The sequence below is a fragment of the Malaclemys terrapin genome, chromosome 8, assembly GCF_027887155.1.
Source record: "Malaclemys terrapin pileata isolate rMalTer1 chromosome 8, rMalTer1.hap1, whole genome shotgun sequence".
Taxonomy (NCBI): Eukaryota; Metazoa; Chordata; order Testudines; family Emydidae; genus Malaclemys; species Malaclemys terrapin.
Window position 1 is genome coordinate 53,398,687 of NC_071512.1, and position 15,342 is coordinate 53,414,028.

The window sequence follows — 15,342 nt, forward strand, 5'->3', positions numbered from 1 at the left end:
TAGGGGTGTTAGGATGGTGCCTTTTTAGAAAAGAAGGTAAAGGTATGGAAAAGGTCTTCAAAACCACTGGCCTAGATTATTTAGCTGGGAAATTAGACTTTTGGTCCTTGCAGCTATTCTACAATGTGGAATTTTCATAAACCTTGTATACAATAGAGATTCTCTCTGCACTGAGTTCAGAGTAGGGTGACCAGATCACCCAAGTCAAATATCAGGACACGGGGCAGGCGTGGCGGGAGTGGGGAAGGCAAAAAAACCACCACCCCCCTTCCTCCACAAGCACTGGAGGGAGGCCCAGGTGACGTAGGGGAAGCGCGGGGCTGGGGTTAGTGAGAGTCCGGCCTGGCCCCAGTGCAGGCAGGACTTAGTCGGGCGGTAGGGAGAGTAGGGGGCAGCCCGCAGGGCCAGGCGGTGGCTGTTCTCCCCCCCGGGCAGTGGGACTCGGGAGCAGCCGCTGCTGCAGCTCCCACTGCCACGGGGGGAGGAAGCGGCCGATGGCCAAGCTCGGCGGCTGTGGCTCTGGTGCCCAGGCCCAAACCCCCCGGGCCTGCTGCGGGGACCCAGCAGCGTGCACGCTGCGCCCAGCCCCTGGCCAGTCATATCTGGGCTGGCTGACCAGCTGGTGCAATCCCGTGGGGGCAGCAGGCCCCAGCCCCTCCATCCCACTCGGGTCCTGCAGAGGAACGAACGGGCCTGGGCTGCCGATGCCTCCACCCTGGGGCCACCGCGGGATTGCACCAGCTGGGCAGCCAGCCCAGACGCGACTGGCCAGGGGTTGGGCGCAGCTTGCGCGCTGCTGGGTACCCGCAACAGGCCCGGGTTCGGGCCCGGGCGCCAGAGGCACAGCCGTCGAGCTTGGCCATTGGCTGCTTCCTCCCTCCGGGGCAGTGGGAGCTACAGCAGTGGCTGCTCCCGAGTCCCGCTGCCCGGGGGGTTGGGGGGGGAACAGCTGCCGCCTGGCCCCGCGGGCCGCCCCCCTACTCTCCCTACCGCCCGACTGAGTCCTGCCTGCGCTCGGGGCCAGGCCGGACTCTCTCACCCTGGCCACGCGCTTCCCTGCGTCTCCCGGGCCTCCCTCCACAAGCGCCAGAGGGAGGAGGAATGGCGAGCCTGGGGAAGAAGTGGGGATTCGGGGAGGGAGCCAATGGGGGAATGAGGGTGCGGAGTCGGGGGGGGGGGGGGCGAGCACTTCTGGGCTCTGGAGTATTTGCTTGTTTGTCCAATGTCCCGACCTAACGTTGGTCGGGACGCGGGACAAACAAGGAAATATCGGGACAGTCCTGATAAAATTGGGACGTCTGGTCACCCTAGTTCAGAGATGTGTGGATATGCTGATTGGGACAGATGAACCCATGCCAAGTAAATTACTCTTCTGGATAGATACTTTCCATTGAAATTCTCTCTTGTAACTGAGCCAGGCTCTGGGTGCACTTTCTGTATCTTCTAGCAGGGCCTGTGGCCACAGCTGAGGCCAATGGGTCAAATGCAAAATGCAGATCATTTAAAGGGCTCTTCCATTTGCTCCTCCTGCTTGTTTCACTGTGTGGGGCCATGAATTCCAAACATGCACATGCTATCTGTAGTCCTTTCCTCATTTTCCAGTTTGTGTACCCTCAGAAATTAAGTTATGCAAGTCTGAGGTTCTGGATGAATGGCAAAGCGCTGCTAATTGGGGGCAGCGACAGATAGAAGGTCCAACATGTCTAGCTACAGGGGCTAGTAATAAAGTGCATGTCATTAAAAAGCTAGGGCCCCTAACTTTCTATAAGTACTTGTTTTGCACGCATAACATGCTGTTTAGTTGTCTGTGTTGCAATATGAAGCCTATTCTTACTCCCCCTTTCTCCTAAGGTCCAGGTACACAACTGTCTGGTTATGATGTGTCTTTTCCTATCATGTAGGTTGCAGCCCAGTATCCTGAGGGTTTGCTTGCTTCTAAGCTACCTGGTGAGTTTGAGGTAAGTTTTGCCTCTAGCAGGTAGGGACTCTTTATTCAGTTTGGTTAAAGCTGGGCATGCTACATGTAGATCTCTGGAAGCTTCTCTCTCAGCTCTGGTAGAGCAGTTTTCTCTTTTCAGTGCAGGTGCCCTCCAGAAAAGGCTGCCAACTCTGTGTTGGCTTTATGGTGAAGATAAATACCCAGTAGGAGCTAAGATGATGTCGCCTAACTCATGTCCATTCACATGCTGACAATGAGGAAATAGGAATATTCCCCCAAAACTTAATTACTCCAATAATTCTTTTAAACAGTTTTAAAAGGGTATTTTATTTAACTAATCTTGAGGCAGGCCGGAGGGGCTGAAATATTGATTTTTCGAATCCTTGTGGAATCCTAGAAGTAAATGCAATCCCCTTCTTAAGACGCTTAAGAGAACTGAATAAATGTATTTTGTACAAAGTCTAATTTTCTTTGCTGTTGAGGAGCAGCTCCACTAATATTAGGGAACTAGTGTTCAAGTTAGTTCTGTCTGGGTGCAGGCTTCTATCTAGAATCATGTGTTCCAGGTAAACACATGTTTTGGTCATTTAACAAAATTATTAGATGTGCAAAATATAAATCTACATCCTATGTCCGGCTTTAGGGATCAGGTATGTGTCTGTTACACAGCGATGAACCTTGTAATTGATGCACCGTGGAGTGCTGCATTCCATGTCCAGCACCAAGAATGAGAAGGTTGCAAGTCATCTAGATATGATTTGTACCAGCTTATAGTCCCAACTGTGAAACAATTTTGTTTAAAAGATACCACTGAACTGTCTTTATAGCTTTGGAATTTTTTTCCTCCCCATGCTTTTAACTCCCTTTAGAATGGTGTGGTCGCAGGTTTTTTTTTTTTTTTTTTTTTTTTAAAAAGGGCAGTTGAATATGCCTTGTAAAACTCTCTTCTTTTCTGGTAACAGGCACATTTTAAAGAGAAGCTATGCGTGAAGGAGCTGGGGTTCTTAAATGTGATGGAGTTTGTTGGGGCCCTTAATGATATTCTTCATGTTGAGTGCAAGGAAGGCGAACAAGACTGGCTGGTCTTTGATCTTGAATCCAAATGCTTAGCAGATGGTAAGTGAGGTTTGTATGTCCTTGTTTCACTGTAGGGCAGGAGTCACCAAAATACTGCTGCTGGGACAGATGTTACCCACGAAGACCTACAGCAGGGTCCCTTAAAACTGGGATCTGTAAAAGAGAAGCAAAGTCTACAAGTCTCATCATGCAATTCATCACCTTGTTCTAAACAGAGTAGCGTTCAGAGCACGATGCAGCATTACACGCTAGGAACTTTGCTCACTTCTTACCACTGGTGAGTGGATTTGTCAAGCCTGAGTGAAACTCTTAGGGCATGTCTTCACTACCCGCCGGATTGGCGGGTAGCAATCGATCTATTAGGGATCAACTTATCGCGTCTAGTGAAGACGCAATAAAATCGATCCCTGATCGCTCTGCTGTCGACTCCGGAAATCCACCACGGCAAGAGGCAGAAGCGGAGTCAAAGGCGGAGCGGCAGCGGTCGACTCGCCACCGTCCTCCCAGCCAGGTAAGTCGACCTAAAATATGCAACTTCAGCTGCGCTATTCATGTAGCTGAAGTTGCGTATCTTAGGTCGACACCCCTCCCTCCTCCCTCCCCCTCTCCGCCCCCCCGTAGTGTAGACCTAGCCTTAGATTTGACATTTATATTCAAAGTAAAAAACCTATTGAGATGAATGGGGGGACTTCACATCTGTCTTAGAATTACTGTCTGAGGCTGTCAAGAAGACAGAATAGCTTAGATTCCTTGCCAAAGAGTATTTTCACAATAAAGGCTAGCTCTTTTTCTTTTTTTTTTTTTTTTTTTTTTTTAATGAAAGATTAGATTCTGCTGCAAGCATTGGAAACTGTGACCAGTATCACAGCAGTGGAAAGTGTGTGGTAAAGTGCTGTCCATTTGAATTGTGAAAGCAAATTATCTGCTTCTCCTTCCCTTCTCTATCGAGGGAAGCTTGCTTTGTTGGTATCTTGCAGATTATACTTTAATGCAGATATTTTTGAAACCTTTTTGTTGTGGGTTGAGCAGGGAAGTTTTTATCAATGAGTTTTGTAGCATGTACCACTGGGCAAGGAATGAATGTATTAGTGTTTCTGCTTTTGTATTTTGATGTACATCAGTTCTTTTTCTCATTGCTTTCTGAAGCCCAAATGGATGTATTCTCCTTCCTTTCTTAGGGCCTTATCTACAGACACTCCCCAATTTACGCAAGAGTTCCATTCCAGAACGCCTTGCATAAGTCGGGAACATATACCCAACATTTACACGCATCCAAAAAAAAAAAAAGCTTACGGAAATTTTTCCTTAAGTGCGGATTTCCATAAGTCGGGTTTGCGTAACCTGGGGGAGAGTCTGTACACTAAAGAAATGTACATCAGTGTAGTGTGACTTAGCAGGATAAACTGTGGCATTGTAAGCCCCATTTTACAGCAGTGTGGTGTGTCTACACTGGGAATTTGTGCAAGTGTAATTATCTTGATGTAGTTACACCAGGGGCAATTTCTTTATTGGGTTAAGTCACACTTGTGTAAGCCCTGCATTACATCAGTGCAACATATTTGCACTAGAGTAAGAGCAAAGGTAAATTTCCTGAATGTAGATAGAGCCTTGGAAAGTAACAGCTCTAGCTTTTAAGTGTGAGTTTCATCCTCTAACAGAGCACATTTGGTTCCATTAGATGAGCAATCAAATGATGAGCTCTATCAGTCTGATTCTTTGACATCTTCACTAGGTGCTGCTGAGCTCAAGGTCTCCAGCTGGGATTTCCATTCTGAGAGCTCGGAGGCTCTGGACCTGAAAAAAAGCCAAGTATTCAATGTGGTAAAAAAGAGGGTGAAACCAGTGAGTGGCCTTCAATAATATAATGACCGGGGTGCTTTTCAGGTTTGAAAGCTGTGATTAGTGTGGCTGGCTGCTGGGAGTTTAAATATCCCTTCAAGAGTGTACTGTAGCCAGACTCAGCCTTGCAGAGCCACTGGAATCTTTCTGCATCTGTATCCAGCCTGTCCAAAGCCATCTTACCCATGGACATTGTGGATTCTCCATCACTTGAAGTTTTCAAATTGAGATGGGCTATTTTCCTAAAAGATATGCTATAACTCAAATAAGAAGCTATGGGCTCGATGCTGAGAATACTGGGTGAGGATCTCTGGCCTGTTATGCATAGGGCCTTACCAAATTCACAGCCATGAAAAACGCATCACGGACCATGAAATCTGGTCTCCCCCATGAAATCTGGTCTTTTGTGTGCTTTTTACCCTATACTACACAGCTTTCATGGGGTAGACCAGCATTTTTCAAATTGGGGGTCCTGACCCAAAAGGGACTTGCAGGGGGAGGTCGCAAGGTTATTTTAGGGGGGTCACAGTATTGCCACCCTTACTTCTGTGATGCCTTCAGAGCTGGGCGGCAGGTGAGGGGTGGCTGTTGGCCAGGTGCCCAGCTCTGAAGGCAGCTCTCAGCCAGCAGTAGCACAGAAGTAATGATGGCAGTACCATATCATGCCATTCTTACTTCTGCACTGCTGCTGCTGCCGGCGGCTTTGCCTTCGGAGCTGGGCTCCCAGCCAGCAGCTACCACTCTCCAGCTGCCCAGCACTGAAGGTGGGGCCACTGCCAGCAGCAGTACAGAAGTAAGGTTAGCAGTACTGCAACCTCCCCTACAATAAACTTGCAAACCCCCCCCTTTTTGGGGGGGGTCAGGACTCCTACAGTTATAACACACTGAAATTTCAGATTTAAATAGCTGAAATAATGAAATTTACAAATTTTAAAATCCTATGATCATGAAATTGACCAAAATGGACTGTGAATTTGGTAAGGCCCTAGTTATGCAGGAGGTCAGCTTAGATTATCATAATGGGCCCTTCTAGCCTTAATATTTATGAATTTGTTCATTCTGTTAAGTACCTTACTCCCACAATGCAGTTTCCACCTGTGGTAGTTGATCAGGCAATCTTTTGAGCTCATCTACATTGCTTCTGCATTGTGCAGTAGGATGGCTACCAGGTGAAGTGAGGTGCCTTTCTCTTTCTTTCTCCCTTGCCTCAACCCTCCATGTCCTGAAGTTACTTCTGTGGCGCACACTCTCCTTGCTGGCAGAAGAAGCAGTGTACACAGATGGAGTCTGAATCTCTGTAGGGCAGCAGAAAGCACTGCATGTACCCAGATAACTAAATGAAACCAAAAAAGATTTAGTTCACCTTTTCAGTCAAGTCTTCTCATGGAAGGGACTGGCTTTCTCCCCTCTGGGGTTGCCTCTAAGTTTTCATGATGAAATAGCTTTTTGCATTTAATAGCCTATTTTCTAGGCTCCCAGATGGGAGCTGTGTGCTCACTCTCAAATCTGGTGTGAAGTATCTGTTTCTTCCCCGTTTGCTTCCTTGATGGGTGTAACACATACCAGAGAGAGTTCTTAGGTTCTCTGGGAACAGAGAAATTCTTTCTGCTGGCAGATCTCTTCTGCTGAGCCAGTCAGACCCAATGTTTAATTGGAATATTTGCAATGGTTAAGTCAGGCACTCCTTCCCCTTCACTGTGGGTCTGAGCCACCCCAATTAAATCTGCCAGCCCTCGACGTTTGAAGACCTTAAGAGGCAGGGCATTGCAATAGGTCTTAAGCAGTGCTTAATTTGTGCCAGGGCTGAGCCCTCGCACTCTAGGCTTGGCAGTTCAAAGCCCAAGGCATCTCTGGGCTTGTCACATCAGTTATGAAAGTAAAAATATTGCTTGAGCACAAGCACTAGCACCTCTTTCGTTACAAATTAAGCACTGGACTTAAGCTATACAGTGACACTTCTAATACCTAATGGAAAGGATTCTGGCAAGCCCCACCAGCACTGGGTTTTATCTTAATGGGGCGGTTGCTTGTCCTGGTTCAGTGAACCCGCAGCACCAGCATTTAACCATCTGTCTGAGCACCAGATCCTTTTACTCCTTTTTTGGCTCTGCAGTATCTGGATGTGGAGGAGCTACAGCTAGCCAGGGAGATAGCAGAACCAGAGATCCCCCCTGATGCTGTTCAGGACAGAACCCTTTATTGTCTCCCTGCACTGGACAGTAGCACCCTAGTGGGTGTCTTTGTGGAGTACGTCATCTCGCCTAACCAGTTCTACATCCGGATATGTAGCAGGGAAACATCTGAGATGCTGGAGGACATGATGATTGAGATGAGGTGAGAAAGCGTTGCATCAGCTTTGTGCTGTGGCCTGCTGTGCAGATTCTCCATGAGTATATGTATGCATGTGCTATGCTGCTGAGAGAGCAGGGCACCCAGCTTGTTGTTGTGCTTGGTATTGGCTTGGGTATGTTGGTGCAGATGTGCATGCACTCTACTCATTCATGTATGCATTGTGCTTACTCATCCCTCTATAGCTGGCAAACAAGAACTATGTTTGGTGGCAGTTAAGGCTGCAGCAGGACACACTTCATCCATCCAACCTTTAAAAGCATGGAAATAAATAGTTATGGCAAAGGACTTATGCATTCCTTCGCACCTGCTGTTGATATAGGACCCCTTAAGGCTTTCACGTCCATCTCCAACAGATACCAAAAAGCACTACTTACCCCAGCTTCATCAAACTTGCACTCTAAGGCAACACCTTGACAGTGACCTGCTGATACAAAAGCATAGGAAATCAGCACATCTGACTGTCCTGCTTTCCATGCATTTGGGAAGGTCATTATCTCAAGGTTTTGTATTAAAGTAAAAGCTTGTTGTGACTGGGATAAATATTGCTTTTAGAGATAGTTATGAAATGCTCTCTAGCATCACTACTGATTCATAACTCATATTCTAGGAATTCATGCATGAGGAACAGCAAAGTGACCCAAGGACAGCTCCCAGAATGTGTTAGATTTCTTGCAGAAGGGGTACCAAAAAAGTGAGATAATCTTAATGAAAAATTGCCAAATAGGGTGACTTTTAAATGCTTATAATTCTCTCTCTCTTCATTTTTCATTGAACCGCTATGAAAAATTCAAATAGTGCTCAGTTTGGATTCTGATATTTTTTGCCATTTCAATGAGATTTCGACAAAATAAAGATTGACAGCTTCTGTTAAAACTGAACTCTGTAACACAGCTCTAACTATACTTTTTACATATAGTTTTTTTACATTCAGCTGTGCGAGCAACCTGGAACTGTGGGATCACTGGCCCCCTTAACTCTCCAGCCTGGGCTCTGTCTCTCAATACTTTGCCAGTGACAAGCAGCAAACCCCTCCAGGCACTGTAATCACTCAGCCATCAGCATGCAGAGGCACACCCAGCTATGTGGCGTGGAGAGCATTCATGCAACTCATGAACTATATACAGGGAAACCCCAATAAATCTCCCAAGTCCTCAGCTTGCACCCCAGAAATATACTGTCTTCCACTGCTCAAGACCTTCTCTTGAACAGTGGAAGCTCAGTAATTAGTTCACCACTTCATCAAAGGAAAGTAGATATGCACCAGCCTTTGTAATCTGAGCAGATTCCCCAAGCACTTTGGACAGATTCACTAGTAAGGATAAAACATTCAAATAAGTTTATTAACTACAGAAAGATAGATTTTAAGTGATTATAAATAGGGCTCAGATTTTGTCAGAGATATTTAGTAAAAATTACAGATAGGTAACAGGCAATAAACAAAAATTCACGGAAGCCCATGACCGGTCAGGGATATTTTTAGTAAAAATCACGGACAAAATGGGGAGGGAGAAGGGTCCAGCGCCCACAGCTGTGCAGATACCACTGGCTGGGCTGCTGTGGGGTCCAATCCCTGCCCTGGTGGCTGGGCAGCTGTGGGGAGCCCAGCTGCCCACAGGGAGTTGGGGCTCTGAGGGACCCCTAGGGAGCTCTGGGGTCCCCCTGCTGCAGAGCTGCTGTGGGCCTCCACCAGCAGGCAGTGAGAGCTGTGGGGCTTCCTGCTGACAGTAGTCCAGCCCTGGGGCAGAAAATGTCAGAGGTCTCTGGAAGTCTTGGATTCCGTGATATAATCGTAGCCCTAATTATAAGTGGTAGGCATAAAGATCAGAGATAGTTACCTTAAGAAAACAAAAAGTAAACACACACATTCTAAATCCTAAACTTTTAGACTAAGCAAGAATTGAATCAAACAGTTTTTCTCATCTTACTGGATGTTGTAGGCAGGCTACGGTTCTTAATTCTCAGGCTGAATTTCCCTCCCAGCATGAGACCAAGCTCCTCAGTTCCAAGTCTTTGTCTTCCCGTTGTTCTTGTTGTTTTCGGCGTAGGTGAGGGACAAGAGATAGTGTGATGATGCCATTGTCCCTTATTTTATACTCTCAATCTATGTCCCTGGAAAGATATCGGTCCAGGCATGTCCTGGTGGGCCTTGCTGAGTCAGAGTAGAGCAATCCCGATTGTGTGGTGCTTGCGCATCTGTCTCTTACAGAACTGTAAATCTCTTGTTTATGATTCCCCTGCTGATCAGTGGTCATTTAATGCCTATTTGGGTGTGAGTCACCACCCCTGTTGTCGCTGGAAAGCTAGAGTGGGCATATCCCAAACTCATAATACGTTTCAATAACAACCATATAGCAAAAATCTTATAACATCATACATAATGATATACATATTTTGACAAAACAATGAGTTTCAGCAGATCATGCCTTTCATATACCTTGCAAGACACGCTTTATATGAAATACCACAACCATATACTATCGATGAATATGGGGATTGCAGGGTGCTACTTTGAAGTACAGTGTGTTACAACTGCACCTACTGTATTTTCTGGAAGGCTAGTAAAATCCCTGTATGTGCTTTATACTCTAAACCTTTGAATTGGCTGTGTTCGTCGTAAATGTTTAAAGTACATGTGTACTCTACCCATGTGGTATAAGAGCATGATATGGAAGGGCCACCTTCACTGTTAAGGAAGATCTTCCTCTGCATTGCTGTTCCTAGATCTTAAGTTAGAGCTGAGAACAGTTTTCAGAGTTGATGTTTTACCATAAGGCTCCTTGAAAGTTCATATCAAAGAGAGGTTTAAAGGAAAACAAGGAAGCAACGCTGTACTGAAGTACCTATGGAGTTCTCTCTATACTGCTTCCTGCTGGGCACTACCTTTTTCTGTGGTTTCTTGCAGACGATGCTATTCAAATAAAAACGTTTCTGACCGTTATGTCATGCCGGAGGCCTTCGTCCAGCCTGGCCATCTTTGCTGTGTTAAGATTTCGGAGGATAAATGGTGGTACCGAGTCATCATCCACCGGGTGCTCAGCGAACAGGAGGTGGAGGTTTTCTTCCCAGACTTTGGAAATCTGAGGACTGTCCAGAAGTCTTGCCTGAGATTCCTCAAGTAAGTTAATTGCGGTATTCTGGCGAAGTGCTGCCAAATCTTAACTTCTCTCCTGGAACAAGCCCTACCTTCACTCCCTTTGGGTAAAGCTGCATAAACACTGTCAGTAGAATTCAGTGTTTTCTAGACATATTTGGAGTTGTCATTTATTCTGGGGTGAACATAAAGCATCCGTTGTCCTTATCTTGCGTTGGTTGGAGTGGAGGGAAGAGAGCTTTTTTTCATCTTCCTCCTTTCCCAGCCTCCGCACTGTTTAGTCTGTTCTCCTGTCTCATCTGCCGCTCTACATGGGGGCTTTAGCACTGATTGGACCAAAAGTCATAACTATCGTTCTTTTGTTTAATGAGTTGCAGGGGTGAGATATATTTGGCATGGGGCAGTGTGCGGGAACTGGCACTGCTGTTGTCTGTGCTGTACCCATTCTTTGGATGCAGGATGTTGGTTGCCAGGGCTGTTCATCTGGCATCTTTCACAAGCATATAACATTAATTTAAAAAAATAAAACTATGAGGTGGCTGTTGGAGTTGAAGGTCAAGAGGCTAAATGGCTCACGGAATCTTGTACCATCCATATTTTTAACTCTTGGTGTATGATGAAATGATGGATTTGATTCCTGTTGCAGGTGCTGCTATTCGAAACTTCCTGCCCAAGCTATCCCTTGTTCCTTGGCATGGGTGAAACCCATAGAGGTATGTATCCACATACAGTTTTTTCACTTGTGTGTGTGTGTATATATATATATATATATATATATATATATATATATATATATATATATATATATATATATATATATATATATATATATATATATATATATATATAATGGGACTTTGCGGTAGACATTGGCCTCTTGCCTACTTGAAATAAACTGAGTAATATTGATGCTGACCATCTCTGGACCTGATCCGATTCCCACCAAAGTTCATGGGAGTTTTGCTGTTGTCTGTCAACCTATCATTGCTCCCTTTCTGAATATTCATAACATGTTTGTTTGCATTCTGTCTACAAATGGACAGCACCTGTAGAGGTATTCATTATGCCATTGAATAAGTTTTCTCTGCCCTGAGTCCTCTGTGACCCTTCTGGAGCCTTGGGAAATCCAGCCCATCTTTCTCTGCTTTAAATATTTGCTTTACTTGAGTGACCCACGTTACTCAAAACTTCCTTCACAAGTGGGCACTGGCCAGGACCCTCTTTAGAGTCAACCCATCACCCGTTACAGCAGGATCCCGGACTTCCTTTCCAGTCTAACTTCAAAATAGATGAATAAATTTCCATCAGACTTTCTCAGAACAAAAAAATCTGTCTGGGGTGAGAAGTATGTGAAACAACTCCAAAGGGAGGAAAGGCTTTCTAACAATAATACATTTTGGGTTCCTTTTATTTTCTTCACATTCTAAGCATTTAGGTTCACATTTTCAAGCTTTTCTTCAGAACCATAAGGGCTAGAAACTTTTTTTTTTTTTATAAATGAAAGCTGAAATTCTCCTTTAATCACGTGACTCCAGGAGCCGAGGGGTGCAGCAAAGCACCATGTATTGGAAGACTCCTGATAAAACTTCAGGAGCTGGCCACACAGTTTCAGTCATTGAAAAATAAGAGCTTAAAGTGCAAATGGCTTCCCAGTGGTAACTCCAGCTTTGCAGCCTTTGTACATTTTGAGTAGTTTAACTTAATTGAGTGTTGGTAACCTTGTCAGGTTCAGTTTGGTGCATTTTGCGTGTCTGGTGCATCCTTATTACACTTACTTCAGTTAAGCCTTGCCCGGTTTTGCCCCTGAATCTAGCTTGCCTTCTCCCTTTGCATCCACACCAAACTTTCTAGGAATGAGAATAAGCATCATGTGGCTGCCGATGGGCTATTTTGTAGTAACCTGTTTATCTCTCTTTCTTCAAGGGGCATTGGACCACCAATGCCATTCTCCAGTTCTGGAAGCTGTGTAACCTGAAGCCACTAGTGGGAGTGGTGGATGAATATGTGAACGGTATTCTTCACCTCTTCCTGTGTGACACTACGTCTGATGAAGATATCTACATCCATCAGATCTTGAGAGCAGAGGGCCATGCTGTCATTTGCACAGAAAATATTCCCTCCAAGGTGAAGAAGGGCAGAGGTGGCGAGTTTGAGGAAGACTGTTCAAGGAAGGGGCTGTAATATAGTGGAATTTGGATTATGTAACATGGAAATTTTACTCTTAACAAAAAGGAAACGCAACAGGAACTTCTAGTGCACCTTAAAATTTCACTCCTCCCAAAGAGAAGAGTCCATTGGTGCAGTATATTAATACAATAGTCCTTTATCTCATAAAGCTTAAGTTCACATTTATCTTAAGAAACGGGGTTTTCACAGCCTGAGCACAATTAGACATAGAATCATAGAATATCAGGGTTGGAAGGGACCTCAGGAGGTCATCTAGTCCAACCCCCTGCTCAAAGCAGGACCAATCCCCAGCAGGGATTTGAACTTCATCACCAAACCACCACTGTGTAATGCTTCAAGGTTCATGTGCACTTTCATCTCTGCTGCGCAGTTGTTCTAAAAGCTGCCATGGCTCCATTGATGTTACAGAGAGGATTCTTTTGGTTACATTTGCTAACACATATCTTAATGTGGATATTTTATTGTATATTCATGTAGTGTGGATAGGGACCTTATATAAATATGGAAAAAATAGATTGAGAACTGTAGACATTCTCAACAGCAGCCCAGAACTGGGATAGTAGTGAAGAGCCTGTGTTACAAAGCAGGATTAAGGTACACAGGTGCAACTGCCTATAAGATACTTGCCTTTCCTATGCCTGGCTCTCACCAGTTCTGTCAGTCTATCATTTTTAACAGCACAAGATTAGCTCAGAACATTTAGTTCTATATCTTGGAAATTGATGATGTTTTACTGTCTAGTTTGAAGTCTGCTTGGAAGTCTTCTGCTTTGTGTTTGTTTATTTTTGTTAATGAAAGAACTCAAACTGTTATGTGGTTTTGGTACTTTTGCTCTGGAAATCTCAATCTCGGGTGATTTAGCTGTAATTAGCTGATTTGTTTGAAGCATAAGGTGAATTACAAGAGGTAAATCTCCAACCTTGTCTGCACTGACCACTGAAACCCAGTTACAGCATACTGAGTTTATACACAGATCTAGATCTAAAGATACTAGTGCGATTTTTTTTTTTGTTTTTTTGTTTTTTTGTTTCCTGGTAAGTGTACAGTGGCCTATGCTACAGTTCCACACTAAATGGATTATGCTCCCAGCACCACATTATAGTTTAGAAAGGGGCCTAGGCTGTTAAACAGTGCGGTAAAAATGTATAATTATAATATAAGTAAGAACAGCCAACACCATGATTTGAAAGTGAGTCAGCACTGTTTTACCAAGAACTATAAACAAAATCCCACCATTTCAAATATCCGTAACAGGCAAAACCCAGGGGCCTTGTGTCCTTTGCTTTAATCAGTACGCTGCACAGTAAATCTTGTGGCAAGAAGACTTGCCATTTTGGCATGTGCTGTGTCTAGATATCATTTGATGAGTAGTTTTGTCACTGTGGAAAAGCATTTTAACTTTTGCAACAAGGCAGACTCTGCCAGCGTCCAGATGGCTCTCAAGCTAGCTCCCACTCAGTTGGGTAGCAGGTTGCTGCAGTTTGAAAACCATTTCAAAATCTTGCTCTAGTTTTTTTTCTTCATTTTCTGTTAATTACAACACGCTTTATTGACTGTACTGTATTTTATTTTTAATAGGGGTTCATAGAACTGAACCCCTCAGAATTGTTTCTGCAGCCCAGTCCAAATGATGGATCATCAGGGTCAGACCTTCCCTTACCGGAACAGGAATCTTTCTGTGAAGTCAGCAGGGCAGTGAATCCAGAGCTGAATGAGAGTGAACCATATGCCCAGGTGCGAGGTTTTTAGCTCTTCTGTGTCTAAGACCAGATGAAAAACAGCTGTTGTGTTGGGAGACTCTGGTGGGTTGGTACACTGTGTTTTAACCCTGTGGCATAAAAAAGCAAACAGGTGCCATAAGAATAAAAATGTTTCAGATGGGACACAAATATCTCATCTCCTGCTTGCCCTCATCTTTTATTTTCCTTCCTGCTTGTCTGGTCTCTTGACAGCTCTTGGGTACTCCATAAACTTCTAGGTATAGAGTCCTCTTTGCTCTGAGATGCCTGTTCTACTTAGACCTTTACTTGGCTCTTGAGTTAAGATATTGTATCTTGGAATCAGCCTTGACTTCAGACTTTTCCCTTTCTCATCTTCTGTGTCTTCACTTGCTTTCCTCTTATCTGTTCGTGTGCAGTTGCAGTGGAGCAGCATTAATTGCATTTTTGGGTGTGTAGGATTCAGCCGTCAGAGAAGCACGCCATAATCCACCTAATAAACACCCTGGCATGGCTTATTGCTATTAAAATTTGGCTTGTTCATCCTAAATTTAGTTTGTTTAAAAAAAAAATGAAAAGCAGTTTTTGAGCATGGGAACTTTAGCAACCCAAGGACTCCCATTTTGATTTAAAAATTTTTGTGGACCCCCAAGCTCCCTGGTCAGCCCCAGGCCCTGCCCCCACTTCACCCCTTCCCCCAAGGCTCCACCCCAACCCTACACCTCTTTCCACCCCCTTCCCCGAACGCGCCCCGTCCCTGCTCCTCCTCTGCCCTCCCAGTGCCTCCTGCACACCAGGGAACAGTTGTACTGGGAGGGTGGGGGAGGAGTTGATCAGTGGGGTGATGGCCCTGGACATGATTCCGTCCCCTCCCCCGAGTGCATCCTGTCCCCCCTCCTGGGAGGGTGGAGGAGGAGTTGATCAGCAGGGCCCGGGGACCCCATTTTGTGGACCCTAGTTTGAGAAATACTGATCTAGACCATACCTGACAGGTAATTGTCTAACCTGCTCTTAAAAATCTCCAGTGAAGGATATTCCATAACCTCCCAAGGCAATTTATTTCAGTGCTTAACTGCCCTGACAGTTAGGAAGTTTTTCCTAATATCCAACCTAAACTGCCCTTGCTGCAATTTAAGCCC

The 15,342-nt window shown here is 45.0% G+C and overlaps 1 protein-coding gene across 1 annotated transcript in view; it reads left to right on the forward strand.

Moving 5' to 3' along the window:
• The window catches only part of TDRD5 (tudor domain containing 5), a 29,208-nt gene that overhangs the window by 6,563 nt on the left and 7,303 nt on the right, over positions 1–15,342 (forward strand). Inside the window, exons 5-12 of the mRNA XM_054037887.1 lie at positions 1,902–1,958; positions 2,902–3,055; positions 4,749–4,858; positions 6,969–7,189; positions 10,110–10,322; positions 10,945–11,011; positions 12,222–12,422; positions 14,064–14,219. Of these exons, the coding sequence (XP_053893862.1) occupies positions 1,902–1,958; positions 2,902–3,055; positions 4,749–4,858; positions 6,969–7,189; positions 10,110–10,322; positions 10,945–11,011; positions 12,222–12,422; positions 14,064–14,219 (1,179 nt within the window). The remainder of the gene's footprint in view (positions 1–1,901; positions 1,959–2,901; positions 3,056–4,748; positions 4,859–6,968; positions 7,190–10,109; positions 10,323–10,944; positions 11,012–12,221; positions 12,423–14,063; positions 14,220–15,342) is intronic.